The sequence below is a fragment of the Apostichopus japonicus genome, chromosome 19, assembly GCF_037975245.1.
Source record: "Apostichopus japonicus isolate 1M-3 chromosome 19, ASM3797524v1, whole genome shotgun sequence".
Taxonomy (NCBI): Eukaryota; Metazoa; Echinodermata; class Holothuroidea; order Aspidochirotida; family Stichopodidae; genus Apostichopus; species Apostichopus japonicus.
The window spans coordinates 13,165,752-13,184,549 of NC_092579.1; the positions used below are offsets into that span (position 1 = coordinate 13,165,752).

General features: G+C 36.5%; 1 protein-coding gene across 2 annotated transcripts; it reads right to left on the reverse strand.

The window, feature by feature from the left end:
- Nucleotides 1–1,519: 1,519 nt before the first annotated feature.
- On the reverse strand, nucleotides 1,520–18,781 carry LOC139959494 (telomere length regulation protein TEL2 homolog). Of its 2 annotated transcripts, none has more exons than XM_071957149.1 (21): nucleotides 18,637–18,781; nucleotides 17,153–17,572; nucleotides 16,486–16,713; nucleotides 15,802–15,887; nucleotides 15,431–15,499; nucleotides 14,925–15,072; nucleotides 14,256–14,427; nucleotides 13,266–13,407; nucleotides 12,109–12,325; nucleotides 11,257–11,361; nucleotides 10,272–10,360; nucleotides 9,598–9,689; nucleotides 9,080–9,196; nucleotides 7,812–7,883; nucleotides 6,843–7,016; nucleotides 6,522–6,610; nucleotides 5,842–5,941; nucleotides 5,545–5,609; nucleotides 4,871–4,986; nucleotides 3,756–3,838; nucleotides 1,520–3,321 (listed from the first exon to the last, which is right to left on the reverse strand). In XM_071957149.1, the coding sequence occupies exons 2-21, from the start codon at nucleotides 17,566–17,568 to the stop codon at nucleotides 3,298–3,300; spliced, it is 2,604 nt and encodes an 867-aa protein (XP_071813250.1). In that variant the 5' UTR covers nucleotides 17,569–17,572; nucleotides 18,637–18,781; the 3' UTR covers nucleotides 1,520–3,297. The 2 variants fall into 2 exon arrangements, with proteins under 2 accessions (XP_071813250.1, XP_071813251.1); XM_071957150.1 differs by having other exon boundaries at nucleotides 17,153–17,728; nucleotides 18,637–18,763.
- Nucleotides 18,782–18,798: the final 17 nt, after the last annotated feature.

Consider the following 18,798-nt stretch of genomic DNA (forward strand, 5'->3'; position numbering starts at 1 on the left):
GGATGATGAATCACAAAATTGCAAAAAGTTACATCAGCCGAACGCCATTGTGGCTACATATATTGATTGTAAAATTGTCTTTCTTCAAGGAAGAATGCTACGGTAGTCCAAACCCTAGATCTATGATGTAGACTATTCGAAGTGATTTTGGGATTGAGAAAATACAAGAGAAGCAACGTACGAGGAGTCTGGTGATGTATTGTTTTCAAGTGTCATGTTATCCTAATATTCCATTAGCACAAACTTCCTAATTTTTGAAATTCTGCCTAATTTGTTATAAATACTCATTATGTATTTTCATCGCATGGACATTTAATTTAAATGGTTTTTAGTGTTCATTGCCTTTTCGTTTTGTTTTCAGTAGGCTACTATAATAAATAACAAAAAATATTAAAGTGGCCGTCACATTGTTTTAAACAAAATTTCGGTTTACTGGGATATTCTCTAATGTACAAGTTAGGCATCACGGCTTCAGTATATCCAGTGAATTAAGGGACCGACCCTCTCCTCTGAATTTTCGCTCCTTTGCTGTGTCTAAAGTTAAGCTGGATAATCTTTACTCAATACAAGGTAGAAGGGGAGAATAAAGAGCCCCCTACGCACTGATGTCATTACATCATCAACATTACTTAACCAATGTTTTCACGTGCACCGCTATTTCGGTAGTACTTTCAGCATAGCATACTTGTGTTTTTTAGAGGGCTCCCCTCTTGTGAGGCATCATGTATAACTGCTTAATTAGTTCTTCAAGCCTTTTGTCGAATTTCATAGGCTCTCCAAGAGAAATTATAAATGGGACTAAACATTTCATCCATCCGGTGTTAACTCGATACTGATAGTTCGTTCGTATGACATAACACACGATTCCTATTGGTGGTGGTGTTTCTTTCTTCAATTCATGGTGTAATTTAGAAAAGATTGTGCGACAGACTATTGAAAAGGGAAATATCTTCTAATGCAAGATGACGGTGGTGACAAATAGACCCTCGTAAAATATACCCGACTATTTATGAGAGCACTTTATATCACTCCGAAGAATGAATGACGTATGTAGGGGTAGTGTTATATTGTTTTGAAATTATTGCGTAAATTTAGACAAGATTGTGCAACAGGATATTGAAAAATCAAAATTTTCTCTAATGCATCCATGCATGCTATTTGTAAGCATTACTACGGTGGCAAGAAACCCATGTAAATATATTTCGATATTGATAAGAGCAAGTTTGCTTCGCACCTAATAATGAATGGAGAATGTAGGGAAGTGGTAGGGGAGAGGAAGGCACACAACAGAGTATCTACTAATTCTCAAGTTGCGCCAGTTTTTACATATGTCCAGGACATAGGAGGAGGCAGAGGGGTGGGGGGGGGGGTGGAAATGGGGGAGGGAGGCTTGCAGAGTGTTCATGTATTAATCGCATAGATGATTAAGAGTGGTGCTTCAATGAATCTTAGTCTGGAGAAAGGATTTATATCAAAAACTAGTAGGCCGATGAGCATAAAAATAATAAAATAGTAGTTAACATATCAGTTCAGTTTCATTGATATTGAAATATCATTTATTCTCTCCTTCAATGAACAGTACTTCAGTTAAACAATTAGTCATCTTTCACTGTAATGATGCAATATGATGCTTGGCACTAATTAAAGCCTGTCAAAACTGTCCAGCACACACTACCAACTTTTGCATGGCAGCTTTTGATATGAGCAGGAGCCCATGTAGTGGTGGGGTGGGGTTGGGGGAGGGGGGTGTGGTTGGGGTGTTTGTGTATGTACACAAAACATTTTAAGTAGTTATTAGCACAAACCTTGTGTGTAGACCTTAATATAGAACTAATTCATAGCCTCAGTATGCCTTGGAATGCATCATTTCACATTTCAATTTTTCTGGGAGGAGTTACTAATATTTCATTTATGTTCATCGTATGGAGATTAAATTTGATGGAATATTTGTCTATATTCCCATCTCATTTTCCTTCGAAATAAAAACGAGACACCCCCCCCCCCCTACAATACAGTTATCTTCAACGACACATTGTCTCCTTTTAAGTCCTGGATACACACCTGATGTTGTAATAGCTTGATATTGATACTTCTGTAAAACACTATCAAAGACTCCTAAACGAGCCCAGGTCCTCGCAAGCTAGTCGTCCAACGTGCCTGCTTGAATGTATCACTGGTAAAGCAACATTGCTTTTTGCTTTTCCTTGTTTCTTTAATTCTTTATTTGCCAGTGGCATTCAATTCAAGTAAAGGTGAATGACCTCTGCACACTGTACTTGGATCTATAGGACTGTATTAAGGTATATTTTCTACCCAATTTTTTTATGAGAAGATTTAGAAAAAGAATCAGGAGTTAATATGCTGGTAAAACCAATCCTTTATCTACAGTGCAAGAGCCTGAACTGATTGGATATAAGAAGTCACAGCCTCAACTAGACAAAGAGTTTCATGATGAATATTTAAAGTGGATCGTGCTGCAAAGGTGTTTTTTTTATTAAGGAGGGGGAAGGGAATTCCTTCATGAAAGATCCAAACAGTCAACCAGGCAACAATTCCAAAAGTATGTATCCATCGAGGGTTCCGTTACTGACATTTCTGAGATCCCTGTTTGTTTAAGTCTGTAGGAAGTTCAAACTGCATTCCTGTTAACCCCTGTGAGGTACCCCTATCACTACTGGCCTAAACTAAGCAGCCATTTTCAACATGGAACTTTTGACCCTTTGGACCAGGCATTTATGTTTATCTCACCTGCAGTACCCAAAAAAGTTGTGGACTACTAGGTGGTCAATTTGAGCAAAAGATTGGCCTATTACAAAGCAGACCTACGAATTTACCCTGCCAATAGTTAGATGCAATACTGATGAGCTTCCATACGCTGATGTTTAAATGTCTGGATGTTCTACGTAGAGGAATAACCCTACAACGTGTCAATGATGCAGTGGTCAACCTGGCAAGGTTTGGAGATGTTTCGTCTGGATGGACCTTTGAAGCCATCTCGAAGACAAGATAGCTCTCTTCTACATTGACAATAAGTAGACTGCATACCCTCTATGAAGTCCTCGATGCAATACCTCCATGCGGTTCTTCAAGCTGGGAATGACTCAGTGTGTCAGTCCTTCAAGCTGGGAATGACTCAGAGTGTCAGTCCTTCAAGCTGGGAATGACTCTAAGCGTCAGTCCTTCAAGCTGGGAATGACTCAGAGTGTCAGTCCTTCAAGCTGGGAATGACTCAGAGTGTCAGTCCTTCAAGCTGGGAATGACTCAGAGTGTCAGTTTGGTCTTGTTTAGCTGCTTGTGTCACCTTTCGTCAAGGTTTAATTCCTATCAAGGAAGCAAAAAAAGGGGAAACTTTGGTACATTTCAAATCAACACAATCGCTGAAATGCGTCTTTGAAAATGGCAGCAATGACCTTACCATTGGCTTTGAAAGCATTGACATGCCTTATATAGCTAACCATAATTGACTTGGTATATGATGATATAAAAGCAATTTAATGATTCGAAGATAATCCCCTCATTTTGTTTTAACGGCACAGCCAAAACTTCCCTTAAGTTTTGTTGAGATTGCACAGATCAATGGGCACTTTTAATTTTTTTTGTTATGTCAGACAAAGCATCATTATTCTACATAAAACTGTGTAAACTTCCCAAGTTCTTGTGGTAAGTTATGGCACCTGAATTAGACTGCATGTAAGTAAACAGGTTCCTGGTTATAGGTAAACTGACAAAATGGCTGAAAGCACAAACTGATTTACCTTTTTAATAGCATCCTGCAAGAGAAGTATAGTCTGAGCAGCTTGTTTCTTGCATTCTGGTTCTGGATCTTTCTCAACAATATCTGACAAGAGAAAGAAGTCATGCAAAATTAGGAAAAACAAAACAAAACTGTGATGTAATATTTATGGAATGTTATTAAATTATTCTGTAAGCACCTCTTTTTCCCTCCTAGCAGCTCTGAAAATAGTGTCTACTTCTCTGTTCTCACACATAAAGAAAGAGTTAAATTGTTTGTTTTTTAGTGACTGACGTTTAATCCTTCTACAACAATGAATTTTTAGCCACAGGTGTCAGTGTTTAGACGGCATGTATTGCTTACTTGGAGATTTCTTTGCTACATTTGTGATTGGCTCTTTGAAGAGGTTCTAATTAAAATTAATATCTTTGGAGGTGTCTTCTTATTTCGACCAATAAACAGTTCGGATACAACAATATGATACACATATACAAAATAAATATGATATACATATACAACATGATTGGTAGATTTTTGTAAATCGCCCCAAGTTCAGCAGATCTGACTTACCACTCGAATCAGAAGGATATAATCATGATTTTGTTTTACTAACAACCGTGACTAATATGATCTTTTTGATTGAACTTTCACAAGTTTTTCATCGTCGTCCTGACAATAATTTGAGAAAGAGAAATAAATCGACTGAAATCAATCCAAACTTTTCATAGTTTATATTGGAATAGCAAATCCTATGTATTTTATAGGCTTTATAGCCTAGCATTTATTAATCAACTTCCAGGACAAGGTTCCCTAACCTGAAGTCCATCCTCTATTCCCATGATGGAAGGTAAAACTGAAGATTTGTTTATTTTCACCCTATTTTATGCAATTATTGTTGCAATGTAAGCCTACCATGCTAGATTTTAACCCTGATAGAGAGTACTGGACAGCTTAACATTCACTATAAAAATTACAAACTTTTGATCTGATGTTAAGGAAACACAATACAATGCCTGACTGGGCATCCATTAGCTTTAAGCTGAGGGAGAGGGTAAAGGGGATGTATGGCAGGTATTCCAAACAAAAGCCTATTATTAAATTATCAGTCCTAGTTTTTCTTGTTTTTATATTCCTTACCTTCAAGCCACATTTGACATTCAATCAGGTCAGACTGTAGATCCGTTGTTATGGTGTGAGTTGGCACACTGAGAATCACCATAGAAACAGCAAACATGATGGCCCTGCGAACATAACTGTTCAAAAGAAGGAGTGTATCAAAATTTTGGCCAAACAGGGTAGAGATAAATATTTTATAACTGAGAGACATAGTCCCACAAAAGTCAGCTAATCTTGAAAGCCACGAGTCATGCATTCAAGCATAAATTAAAAATATTTAACTAATGCTGAATGTGAAAGTTATAGATGACAAAACAATAAATTTGTCTCTGCTAATATTGTTACAATATTTGGTAGATCTCCCCCCCAAATTCAAGAGTAGTTAACACAAATATTGGTTAATGCTGAAAGTTAACTGAGAGTTAAGAAAACATTTCACTTGTCTAAACTCATACTCATAGTGATACAGGTTCAAAAAATCTCCCCAAGAAATGCACCGTGACATAAAATGCTCATAAAGGATTTCAATTTCCAAATTTTTACATAAAAATATAAAAAAATAAAAAAAGAAGAAAGCTGCATCCATATTGAATCACAACAAAACCATAAACAAAAAGACTAATGATCAAATTTTGGTGGCATCAGTTTCTGACAGTTGAAACAAATCAATTGTAGAACATGTACCAAAAACTCACGGTTCAACGTGATACCTGATCGCCCACGTGAATTGCAAAAGAGTCTTAGCCATTTGACGACAGATCTGAAAGAGAGTAGGGTACCAAAAAAAAGTTTCAGATTAGAGAGGGTGTTTTCTTCTTCTTTATCTGTTTAACTTATTTTCAAGTTCAGCAATTTCAGAGGTATAAGTGGGTAATCTTTTGTGATTCAAAGTTCAGATTTCACCAACAGGCTTCATTCAATTGTTTCAAGAGAATATTACAAAGATAAACAAAGCGATCTATACACAAAGCGTATATGTCAGAATAACTTACCGTTGTATTTTGAGCAGAATGGAGGATTATTGCTAGAGTGTGAACCAGTCTTCCAAGCAAGAAAAAGTCACCAGCAAGGAGGTTCATGGTATTCATTGGGCTGTCAAGAAAAGACAGAAAAACAAAAGGAGTGAAAAACCAATTCATGAGAAAGAAATTTTATGTAAATGCACCTGGGTGTTTTGTTAGGTTTATAGTATTTGTTAGGTCCCATTTACATTTAAATTCTTCACATTCCACTAGATCAACTCAGTTAATATGTGTAAGTACAGATTTCTGACTAAAATGGCTATTAACTGAAAACCAGCCGATAGCACTTAATAACAATAACAAATTTGCCCCAATGCTTATATGCAAACTAGACTTGCCCTATAGGTGGCCCATTTGGACAATTTTCTTTATGGTTCTTTCAAGACAAAATTCAAAGCACTTGTATTGACAGTGTTTTCAGGCTCTTGCAGTGTTTGCACTTTCAATGTAAGTGGACCATTTGTCATGAGAACATGTCCTTCATACAAAAGGAAGGTACACTATCATATATTAGAAAACTCCAGCAATATTGAATCAAACTTTTCTATTTCTTTCACTTTTATTAGCCTTTTTGAATCATTTCAAATAGCATGAGAATAATAAGGGGAAAAAAAACATCAGAATTATTGTATGCAAGTGTTCCCACTCACCTATCATATGTCTTCATAAGAGGAAAAAAGAAGTGGCCAGCTACCGCTGCAAATTTATTCGCCGATGCTTGAGGGCCTTGCTTGGTTGCCTAGCAACAGAAAAAAAATTCCCATGGCAAACTATGATTAACATGATTATTTTAAATCTATTCCTCTGGAAAGACAAGTGAATATTGTGATATCACACTTGAAATAATCTGACATTAGACATTAACATGATTTATTAATATTATTATTATTACTTTTATTATTATTATTATTATAACCTTGTTTTTTTTTCCTTCTCAAGCTGTGAGTTTTTCCATGACCTGTTTAACTTACAGAGGCAAACCTCCTGGTCTTACTCTCGACTCTCTTCTGGACAATTTCCCTCCAATTCTCTGTTCCCGGCATTTGGTTGATAGGTATAAGCTGGTCCTTGGAAGAAGACTTTGAGGTTATATCTTTTTGGTCTTGAGTTGGTCTAGAGAGTTCTTGAGCAGCAGAGGACAACACCTATGATTGGCATAAAATAAAATAATTAATAAATACCAGCGATTAACAGAGAGAATACTAATTGTAATTATCACATTAATCATATGTCCAGTGAGAGGGGTTATTATGGTGGCAGAATATGTGACATTAATGTCTTAACAAAACAGATTTTATTTGCTAATTCTAAACACTGTTATTTACAGGTGAATTATTTTTTGCCAGGTGAACACTATTTCAGGAAATTGATGACAGTGGGTTGCCTGTGATATCATGAGGGTAACGGTGTGTGGAACATACAGTATATCTAAATGTACGTAAAGATACAAAAAATGAGAGAATTAAAGTAACTCTAGCTATTTTATTGAACTGTATCCTACAAGAGCCAGTAAATAACTGATAGAGAAAGTAACTTAATGTAAGAACAAAGAAACATGTGCACGTATGACTCGAGATGAACATTTCCTAGGAACTGACGAGCAGACCCACAGACTTGGCACAAGCTTGAACAAAGGCTTGAAGTCATTCTGTCCAAAGACCAAAAAGATTCAAAATACTGCTTTTGGTTTTAATTTCCATCAAATTAGGATGCATCAGATACCATGTTCACTGGTTTATTGTTGCCATTGTACTCTCACTGTAAAGTTGGAAACCCTATCAAATCAAAGATCAAAATGATAGAATGAAAAATAAACCAAAACAGCAAGTAAAGCAAAACAAATTTACAAGGATGCTAAGATTATGCTCTCCTTTCATTACTTAAATATAAATTTACCCCTACACCAACGTTTTAAATGAGTGAGGTGTACGGACACTAACCTCCAACATATCAATCCGTTGCCTGATGTTGTAGTTACGGTCATAGAACTGCTCTGTGAGGTAACTTGCCACCTGGCAAGAGAAAGAAAAACACTTTTACAAAAAGTAAAAAGTAGCAATCAGCAATGGCTACAAGTAATTGTGCATAAGGGGAAAAATGAATCAAAAAAATCCAAATCAAATATTTTATCCCTTTGCTATCAATGGCCATGTATCCCTTGTTAATCCTCTCTCAGCCCATTTCAGAGTTGCATAAAATAAAACTGATGAGAGACTTGGTCACAAAGGGATGCAAGGTTCTATGGACTCTGTCTTTTTACCAATAACAAGCAATACAAGGCTATTAAGGATCAAAATCAAGCTTAGGAGTAACGTGCTGATTCTGAAGTTACTCGAACTAACCCTGCGACGTAAATTGCATGGTTAATGGTCCTTTAATACCTTCAGCATCAGTCACTCGGTAAAACAGTCTAGCATCTGAAGTAAAATGTCTCTCACTCTATTTAATTAGTCTTCCTTTTCAAATCAATCATGCTATAATGATAGTTAGCTGCTGTCTTTGGTACCTCAGTAAACTCCACAGAGTCCACTTCTCTCAATCTTATCTTTAGGCTATTGTTAATATCATAAACTGACTAATACTTAACTAGTTTAGCATTCTGCTAAAATTTGAGACAAAAAAAAAGGTCATTTTATAGGTGTATTTAGCAGGGGTGATAAGCAGTATAATTTGTCAGTTAAATCTGAAATAACAATTCTTTTTGAAAATCTACATGAAGAAGCCAATCAGTGGATGTCTGTTGCCTGGCAATGTTCTGCTTATGGTCAGCCCCTCATCCTAGCAGTGGTGTCACCAAACATTTCAATCTTGGGGGGGGGGGGGGTGGGGTACAGCAATTAATAAGGGGGGCACAAATGTTTATTTATGAATGACATTCTGGGGGAGGAATCTAAGGGAAGGGGATGTCCCACCCCCCTTATAGAATTTTTTTATTAATCAAGGGTCCTTAGATGCAATCCAGTGCTATATTTTGCAACTTGAAGTAACTTTATGTTCAAGAATTTTTGGGCTTAGCCGGTCCGATATTTATGTTTGTAATTGAGGCAGATAAAGTTCTTGTTTGAGTATAATTTGTAACACAATAAATTGCATCTGGTGGGGCACCTGGGGGGCACAATTTTTTGGGAGGGTACGTGCCCCCCCCCCCAGGCCACCCCTTGGCGACGCCACTGCATCCTAGCATCCTGAATATATCTCTCCAACTCACCGGTACAGGACAATGCACAGTCAATGCACACAAACAGGATAACTTTAATTCTGCAAAGTTCTCTGTGTGGTAGTTATCTTCTAAATGTAATAAAATTTTTGCAAATTCCACAGCAATCTAAAAGAGGTAAACAAAAACAAAAAATGAAAGAAAGAAAATGTCCAGAAGCCTAAATTAAGGAAAAATCGCATGGGTAAAAAAGTTGTAAATTCAGTTATACCTTAGTTTTAGAGTCAATATATGAAAGCAGAATGTTTGTTGAAATTGAAACCAAGATGGACTATTTGCCTGATTTTCAAATCTCTGAAAGCAAGTTCCAAAGCATCATCTTATTTACTGAAAACTCTCTGTTGCATTTGTACAAAAAGACTAATGAATGCAACAAAGGGATTTTATGATTTCATTTCATCCTAATTTGACGTTCTCAAATGTAAGCTTGACATTTAACTTGCAAGTAATTTGATATACAGACTTCATGACTGACAGAGACAACCCTACTGTCATTGAATGAACCTCACCTCTGATAGATCATCCGGTTTCCTGCGGACGAGTTTCTCTGCTACCTTCAGACTCGCTTCCACCAAATCAGGATTGTCTTTAGCAATTAATCCTTTGAACAATACGAGATGTACGTAACGATTAAGAAACCATCAATTTGAGCTGACACTCAGAGATTTCAAAATTACTCTCAAAGTAAATTATTTACTTTATTCACATTTGATGTAACAAAAAATTAGTAAACTAGAAAGAACAAGTTGGAATAAGTAACCTGAAAAATTCTAGAAGTGATGGTCTGTTAGAAGAATTTCTATCATTTTCTTTCCATCGAATGTTAAAGAGTCAGTTATACCCTCTCTATGTTTTTGGTTATGACACAACTAGAATGAAATATAAGTCTCTTGGCAATGGTCGCTTCTATTATGCAGGATCTCCCCTTTGGAATGAATTGCCTGCTTCTATACGTTCCATTGAGAGCCTGAGTTTGTTCAAGTCCAAGCTCAAAACACACTTCTTTCACATTGCTTTCAGTTAGTTGCAGTTTGTTTCATTTCATTGTAAAGTGCATTATAATGCTAGGCAGAGTTTAGGGCTATATCTTTTTACTATTATTATTAACATGGTGAATGAAAAATATGATAAAATGTAAATATATGACAAATTGTAATGGTTTGTGTTCGTTCTTTACTCTTACCTTCCATACAATCTCTAACATAGACAGGTTCCTTCACTTTGGTAACTTTAGTGTCACCTGACATGTCATATGGTTCCAAGTCATCATCGCTATAAAATAATATCAAATATCCACATAAAATTGAGACTTTTAAATATGTTCAGAATGCGAATGCATGTTCATCAGTCAATTTGGTCATCACATGGAAAGGTTTTCAAACAAATTTTCCACTGGCTTCCTAATCCTTTTGAAATATATGAAACTGAACTAGACAAGTCAAGATCATACTAAATGAGACTAAACAAACAAGGCAAAGAAATTTAAATACGATAGAGAAACACAAGGTTAGCACTGAAGGTTTTCAAAAGAAGGTGTTACACAGAGAAGATTATACTCTGTTACCACACAAAATACTGAACTGGGAGATTTGTATACAAACTGAGGAACAAAGTAATTATATGGGAAAAGATGAAATTAAAGCAGATGTTAATGATGTTGTAAGGGGATTGTGGTATGAAGAAGGTGGGTCACATCAAGAAGAGAGAGTGACAGCATCAGAGAACATCAAGGGTATTGGGTTATTGCTAAACAATACATTGCATTTAATAGCAAAGACTATGCTCATTAGCAATATGAAAATATACAAAATCAGAAATGAAAAATGATGATAATAAATAAAATAAAATAACCTAAAAAATATGCATGACCTGAACAAGTTTGAAATTGGATTATACAATCACATGGAAGAAACTAATCTGTTTTAATTCAATATTCAGTGTAAATCGGATGACCAGAGTCGTTTATTTTATTTTGTTTATGAAACCAGCTCATTTGACAGTTGTGGATGTTGTAGCTTAGTTACTTAAATTTCTTTCTCAGAAACTATCAGAAATAATACAACCATGCAAATGTCTCTAATGTCCATTACTTTTGTGACAATTTGTTTTTAAAGCCCTGGTAATTTGTTTGGTAAGTTAATTTTTTATTTAAACATTTTTTAACTTACCTGTCAAGCTCTAATTCATCTGGTTCTTGAACTTCATTAATCACATTTTCTTCTTGCTTGGAAACTTCTTCCTTGCTTGTGATCAAGTCAATTTCTTTGAGGTTACTGTAATATCAATTTTGAAAGCAATCCTGAATTGCCATCAATATATTAAATTCATTTCATTTAATTTTGTGAGGATTCAGAGAAAGTGCCATCTAACTTTATGTGATGTGTTTTCATGTCATCTTACAGCAACCATCCCTTCTAGTATAAATGTATCGGAGGAGGGGAGGGGTAGAGGTAGGGTGACCATGAAGATGAAAGGGAACACCTTAAACACCAAGGGCAAAGTCAAATTTGGAATCATATGGAACAAAGTTGCAATTTGAATAAACGTAGAATCTTTTGAGTTAGGTAAGTGCATGAATACCCCCTCCCCCTCTTTCAGCTTTGTTGTATAATATGGAGAACGGGGGGGGAGGGGAGGGATAACCAGACATATGATACTTGTCAATGCTTTATGTATCATGTACTAGGAAAGCTATAGAGAATGTGCAAACAAATACTGTTTTGAGTCTGCAAAGAAGGTTTTGTGGGATTCTTTCTTCTCACTCAATGAGTTTTGTGATATTTGCACAACGACTGTTAGGGAGCGTATGACTAGCTTGATTATGTTAGGAATGGGATTAAGAGGCCTTCTACTTGAGCAAACACTAGGCGTACCCCAGCCTTAAATTTGGTTTTACGTGGGGTCATTATCATACATTTTCATACTCTGATATTAAACATGAGAATAAATATAATAATTACCCTGCCCTTTTAATATCCAATTTCCTAAGCTTAAATTACAATAAATTCTTGCCATTTTACCTAATAATTTCATCTAATCCAGGATCTTGAGGCAGAGCAAGCAAAGTTTTGAGATGTCTGGTAGTATCGTCCTCCTGATATTCAAAGGTAAGGGCAGGTCCATTCGGACTTAATTTCTTTGTCAGCGTTTCCGCGACGACCATCCCCATGGTCCTCAGTCTGGATATAGGTGTCTCTAAATGAGCTTGCATACCATTCATCAACTTGTGGAGGAAAACTGTGAATAATATGTCAAATAAAGTGAAACTTTACTGGGAAAACAAACACAACAGCAGGAAGAAAGGTTCAGGACCCATGTAAAGAGGCAAACGTAACAGTTACAGCACCAAAGAAGGATAGAATTTGTTTGAAAATGACAGAAATTTTGTAAAGTTATGTGACACGTGAAAGATAGTTTAGACATTGGAGTATGCTAAATGTATTCCAAAGATACTACAAGTTCAAACAATGGTGCTGATGCACTTTTTTTCTGCCAAAAGATATAAAAATTAAGGCACTAATGTTGCTAGATGATACTAAAGTAAATCAACCACAGAAAACTGATCGGGAAAGTAGATGATCAGTTGAAAAGAACAACTAAAGTATTGGATAATACAGGATTCCAACCAGTCATATAAGGATTTACAAGTTCTGGACTCTACCAACTGACCTATCCATTCCCTTGGTTGGTGGTGATTCTCAAGACTTGACCACCAACTCCATGACTATAGCTCTACTTGCATTAGTTTAAACTATAGAATTTCCCTACAATATAAACACTTAGTTTACTCTGATGGACCATTGGCAAATTTGGTTAAACGGTTTCTAGAGATTACAACAGAAGACATGTAATAAACATGTGTTTTAGTAGTAATAACTTATTGAAAGGTTACTGTTCTAGCAATTGTGGACCACACATACATTTCCAAGCCAGGACTTGTGACAGGTTCATCAATAGGTATGCATTGTAAAGAGGAGCAAATATATTTAACCGGGTGCAAATATATTTAAGTAAGGACATATCATATTTAAGGTGGCACAAAATATACTGCTCATGACAACTTTGTGTATTATAGCCAAGGAACATTTTGGGTTGGGAGAAAGGGGTAGCTGGTTGGCAGAGGGGGGCACCAGATCTAATGAGGGAACCAGCTCTGATGGGGTATCCAAAGACTTACCATCTTTGTTCTCTTCTAAATATTTCTGTGAGAGGTGAGCTGAACTTATCAATATTGCTTTAGTTATGTACAAGTGTTGCTCATGTGAGGTGTGTTTGAGGGCACTGCCATCTGACCAGGCATCGAGAAGATTAAAAAGTACCTACGAGAAACAATTAAGAAGCATGTTCAGAGAATCAATGGTAAAAAAGAATTAAAAAAACAAAAAACAATGGAAGATCAGTAATTGGGTTAAGAACCATGAGCATTACAAAGAGGCCATAGGACATCCCATTGGGCATTTTTGTAGATGATTGTAGAGGAAATTGCTTTTTACATAAAAGCTTGGCTATAATACCCACCCCAGTCCCACCCCCTCTGAACATTTTAAGACAAACCTTTATGCACATTGCTAAACCTTCCTACTGAATGACTATTTGTTTGTTGAATTGAATGATTTAGAAAACTGATTGGTAAATTAATAACAGGAGAAAAATTTGAGGTCAATCATTAGAGTTATTCATCGTTTTTGGAGGGCAGATAAGAGTAGTTTCAGTTTTATCTCCTAGGCAACCTAACTCACAGCCATTTAAAAAAAAAGAAGGTTCTTTTACTTTAGATGGAAGGGTGTGGGAGGGGATGGTGGGAGAGTGTGGGAGGGAGGGGGGTAGACTATTTTGCTCCCTTCTCTCCAGCTGTAAATCTTTTTGTAACTTTCCTTGTTATTTGTAAATTAAATACCTTGATTATCTTTGAAATGAGTAAAAGAAATACACAAATATGTAATGAGAATCCTCAAGTTCAGCAATTGGTACAGTAATTATTTCACTGTGTTGCTATGGTAACCAAAATAATATGCATTGCCAATGCCAGCCTGCTATGTCTTCTGTGGTCTAAGCAGCACCCATGGTCTATTACATTCACACCTCCCACCCCCTCCTCCCCAATCCCCTCCTCTTTCCTAGTCTGGTTCCTTCCCTCCCTTCAGATGTCATGCTGAAATTATCCTACCTTCGGTAAAAGACAAGCACGACTTGGAGAATCTCCCAGGTAACCAATCACATTCTGTAGGACCAGATCGTTCTCAGTGTGTCGCAGTAGAAGGAATTTACTGGTCAGCAGATACTTTACTTTCTGGTTGTTTAACACAGCATCTCCAAGAAGCTTGGACATGTGACCATACCTGGACGAAGAAGAATAATCCACTAGAAAATATCAGTGTAATATGATGACAATATAATCACAGTATCAGATATTTGTTTCACACCGTATCCATACTTCTAGGGTCAGTTACAATTTATGTTCCTTGTGCTTACGTGTGACATTGTTCTAGGACATATCAATACATGTTTCGGGGAATTTATCAAATTTATCAATATCGCTGCTGAAATCTGAAGTATGTAATGGAGAGGATTTACTTGTCATTGTTCGCTTTCATTTCACATTCTCACTTCATCTATTCTGCATAAATAAACATCGCAGATACCAAATGAATAACTTTTTTTTACCTAGCTTGTAGGCTGTTATGTATTTCGGATCAACGTACAAACATTTTCAATAAACTAATATCAGGGACACCTATCAATCATTTTCCATGGGGTGGGGTGTTGTGAAGGCTGATGAACTTTTACACTAGATAAAATGATGACAAAGAAACACATATTACTGAATTGAACATACCATGGAACTTTCTTCAGCAGACAGTCCAGAATGATTTCTAAGCTTCTTTCAGGAGCCCCGACGATGATACGGACCGAGATACGACTCCAGACATAGTTGTTAGAAGAAAACTTCAATAGATGAGGCAATAAGTTATCAAATAAGACTTCTGTGAATATAAGATAAAGAAAATCTCACATGGAACTGATGCCATGGTAAGCAAATAAGTTTCTCAACAAAAGTGTATACACTGCATGGAAAATCAAAATGGCGAGTCTCACAAAGTGGATGTCAAGGTATCTATTCTTCTACAGTACATCCTTAAGTTTACCCTTGCTCCCAAAACTGTCTTTCTCTCCCTTGAATTTTTAAGTTTTTCAAATAACCTTCAAACTTTGCCCTCCCTTGTCTCCAACCCCTACCCCTTCTCCATCAACCCATCTCAGGGTCTTTTGTTTGCACCACTACTGCCGATGCTAAACGCATGTTGTAACTTCCAAATAGCAAACTTCAGCTTAGCAACTCACCTGAGTAACCACTCACACAAATCTTTCCAATCAACTGGCTGACAAACACCAAGGAGCAGTCTTTTGATTCTAAGATAACAGAAAGAAAAATAGTGACAACAGAGTAACATTGAAGCACAAATCACAACAAGATTCCAATACAGTGACACTAATAAAGCATAAACCTTAAAGCACAGCTTGGTGTAAGAAACAAACGTTCTTGCATTTTTTTCTCAACTGTTTAGCCTGTACTTTTCAGGAGTACATTTAGCTTTCCACTGTCACATGTCCTGTACATGAATAAGAAGACAGTCGCCATTATAATGCAACTTAAATATTTTGCCTAGAAGCCTCTGAATCTAGAATTATTGTAGTAGAGCATTGAAGCATACCTTGGATTGTCATGTGAACAAGCTGCAGGGTCTTCAAGATATCTTGTGCAAGAAGTTTAAAGTACTGCTTTGGCAAAAATATGTCCCTATCAAATGTGTAATAAAGAAGAAGAAGAGAAAAACTTTATAAAATGTTGCATAATGACAAAATATCTTTCTCTAACAAAAATTAAGTACACTTATTAGTTAAATCTGAGAGCTGGGGATGGACTAGGATGGGGGAGGGAGGTGGCAAGAAAGAAGAGCAAATGTAATGCCTGACTTGCCTGTGGCTCTGATAACACCACGAGAGAAGGACAGGGATTTAATAGTCAAGTCAAAATTGCCTGAAGTGACCAATAGACAGGAGACAGATGAAATCATGCATTTAAATTTGAACCCCTCTTCTGTGCTTTGACCTTTACCAAACAAATTATGCAACTTTTACTCACTATGGGGCATCCTTATATTAAGTATGAGATATGCAATCCATGTAAATTTGTCTTCTCGAGATGACATGTTAAAAAGCAACACCACTGGCTATAACCACTCATGTAACAACAGCACCTGTACACACATGTCACAGTGGTAGAATAGGCCATGAATGTCATCAAGGTCAAAAATTGCTAGTGACTCTCAGCACTAAAGCCAACAGGCTTCTACATTTAGCAAGTGCTGAAAAGAGAACCCTTAGTATTAACTTACCAGTTGTCCACCTTTAACATGTTAGCCATTTTATCTGGTAAACTTGTCAACAAGCTGATCGATTGATCCCAGGTTACTCTGGTCCTTTCCTTCATGGCTTTTCTTGTGGATGCTTCTTCCTCTGCTCCTTGATTGACCAAACAATGATGCCAAAATAATCCAACTAGTCTGTGAGATTGCAAGAATTCAGCAAGAAGAGAAAGGCACTTGTTCCTTTTGAAGCTGGGGCTGAAATAAGGAAATGTGTTTTGTTTCACATCCGTCATCCAAACACTGACAACATATAGTATGCTGAAAGGAGAGGTGCACTTTTGTTCTTGAAAATGTGACAAGTACTGTTAATATACTCTTACGTCCTGGCTGGTTTTCCTTTTCAGAAAACTAAGGTAAGAGACGTAAAAGCTGGTCTCCCCTAACCCTCTTTCCCAAATCGACCTTCACTGTAAAATCAACTTCACTCCTCTACATCTCAATATCATATTGGTACAAAAATGACAGAAAAAGCACTGATTTATTATTATGGCCTATGACTTGAGTGTTAATTGAAATTGTCAGGTCATACTATATTATATATGATAAAAGCAAAAACCTTTCCTTTCATGGACAAAGCACTGTATAGTAAAAAACAAAGAAAGTGATAAAGATACATAGATATTAATTTGCATACCTGCTATTAAAAATTGATGAACAGAGGACAACCATTGCATCTTCTGGAGGTGCCGCGAGAAATACCTCATTGAAACACTCCTCTCCATGTTTTTCACGTCCAAACTTTCCGAACCAGTCAAGGCCAAGTTGATTGATAAGATGTTCTGCAAGTTGCACATAATGCATCCTCACAAATTCTCTCTGGATTACCTTCCATTGAACAAGAGTTCTGCTTCCAGGAAATTTTTCTTGAAGCAAAGCAACCTGATCATCAGTAAAAGTGGACGGCTCCGTTGTTGGTAGTAACAGCGTAATCAGTTTGAAGATTTGAACGGCTTGGGAAGCATCTTGAGAATTTGACAGATCATGTCTACAAGTAATCACCAATGACTGGAGATGAGCTCTCTCTTCGGTACTCCAGTTTATCCCAGCCATCTGTCTATATTGTTATTAAAGAACAGAATGTTTCCAGTGCTTAAAGAACAGAATTTTACCTGAACCTGCAAACATTTGTTAAGTATTAGGTAACCCTCCTCCTGATTTTATGTGCAAACTTCTTCTTGCCTTCTGAAATGGGCTGCTTGTATGATTTCACCTGTAAGACCCAAAGAACGATACTATTCAAGAGCAGAAATCTAACACAGGCTAGCCACGAATTGAAAGTAGTCCTATAGGCCTAAGCTCTCTAACGGTCATATACAAAACGAGAGATTTTGCTGGCGCATGATCTGTTGGGCGGGGCTTGCAAATTTGATTAAATTTTGTAGAATCTACAGATTCGTTAATAAATCTGGGGAATTTTATTCAGCTCAAAATGTTTAACGACAGATAATTCAATAAAAATAATGAATATGAAAATTGCATACAGAACGATGTTAATAACTGTTATTTTCACTGAGCTTTTAGTTTTAGGGCAGTAAGCTTGAAAGGTAAAAGTGAAAATTTGGCAAACACATATTGAGACTTTAAACAAAAACATTCCAGTACTAATAGTAATATCAGGAACAGACTATGCAACTAAATTTTACTAGTAATATTACTGGCTCATCGGAATATACATACAAAGTGGCTATTCTTACGACCATTCGTAAGAATAATTTCCGAATATGCACGCATGCGCAGTTGCTATTTTTATGACAGGCGTACTATTTTTACAACCAGGAGTAACAATAATTTATTGGTTAGGGTTAGTCTTAGGGTTAGGATTGGGGTTTAGGGTTAAAGTTAGGGTTACCCCTACTACATGTGCAGTTGCTTTATTTACTTTACTGCGCTTGAATTCGCCTTTGTCGTAAGAATAGTTTATAATTTATTATTACGACTAGTCGTAAGAATAGCCACGGCCATATACATAACTATTGCCTAGGCTATGCCAATGGCTAATGTTGTGCCCAGGCTTAGCTCAGTTAGGCCTATCATTTCTGCGAAATTATGATAGGTTTAATTGTCTCAAGTTTCATACTCAATTGCGCAAAAGAAAACAATCTATTGCAAGTTATTTACCAGTATCCGATCACTTTTCATAAGCTACAATATGATCACACCTTCAAATCCATCGATTTATGTGGAAAAGAAATCCACGATGTATTAGGTTGGATTGCTTTATCCTTGGTTATGTTTTACCGTCTTGAAGCTATCTCAAGATTCATTCATAGATTCAACTCT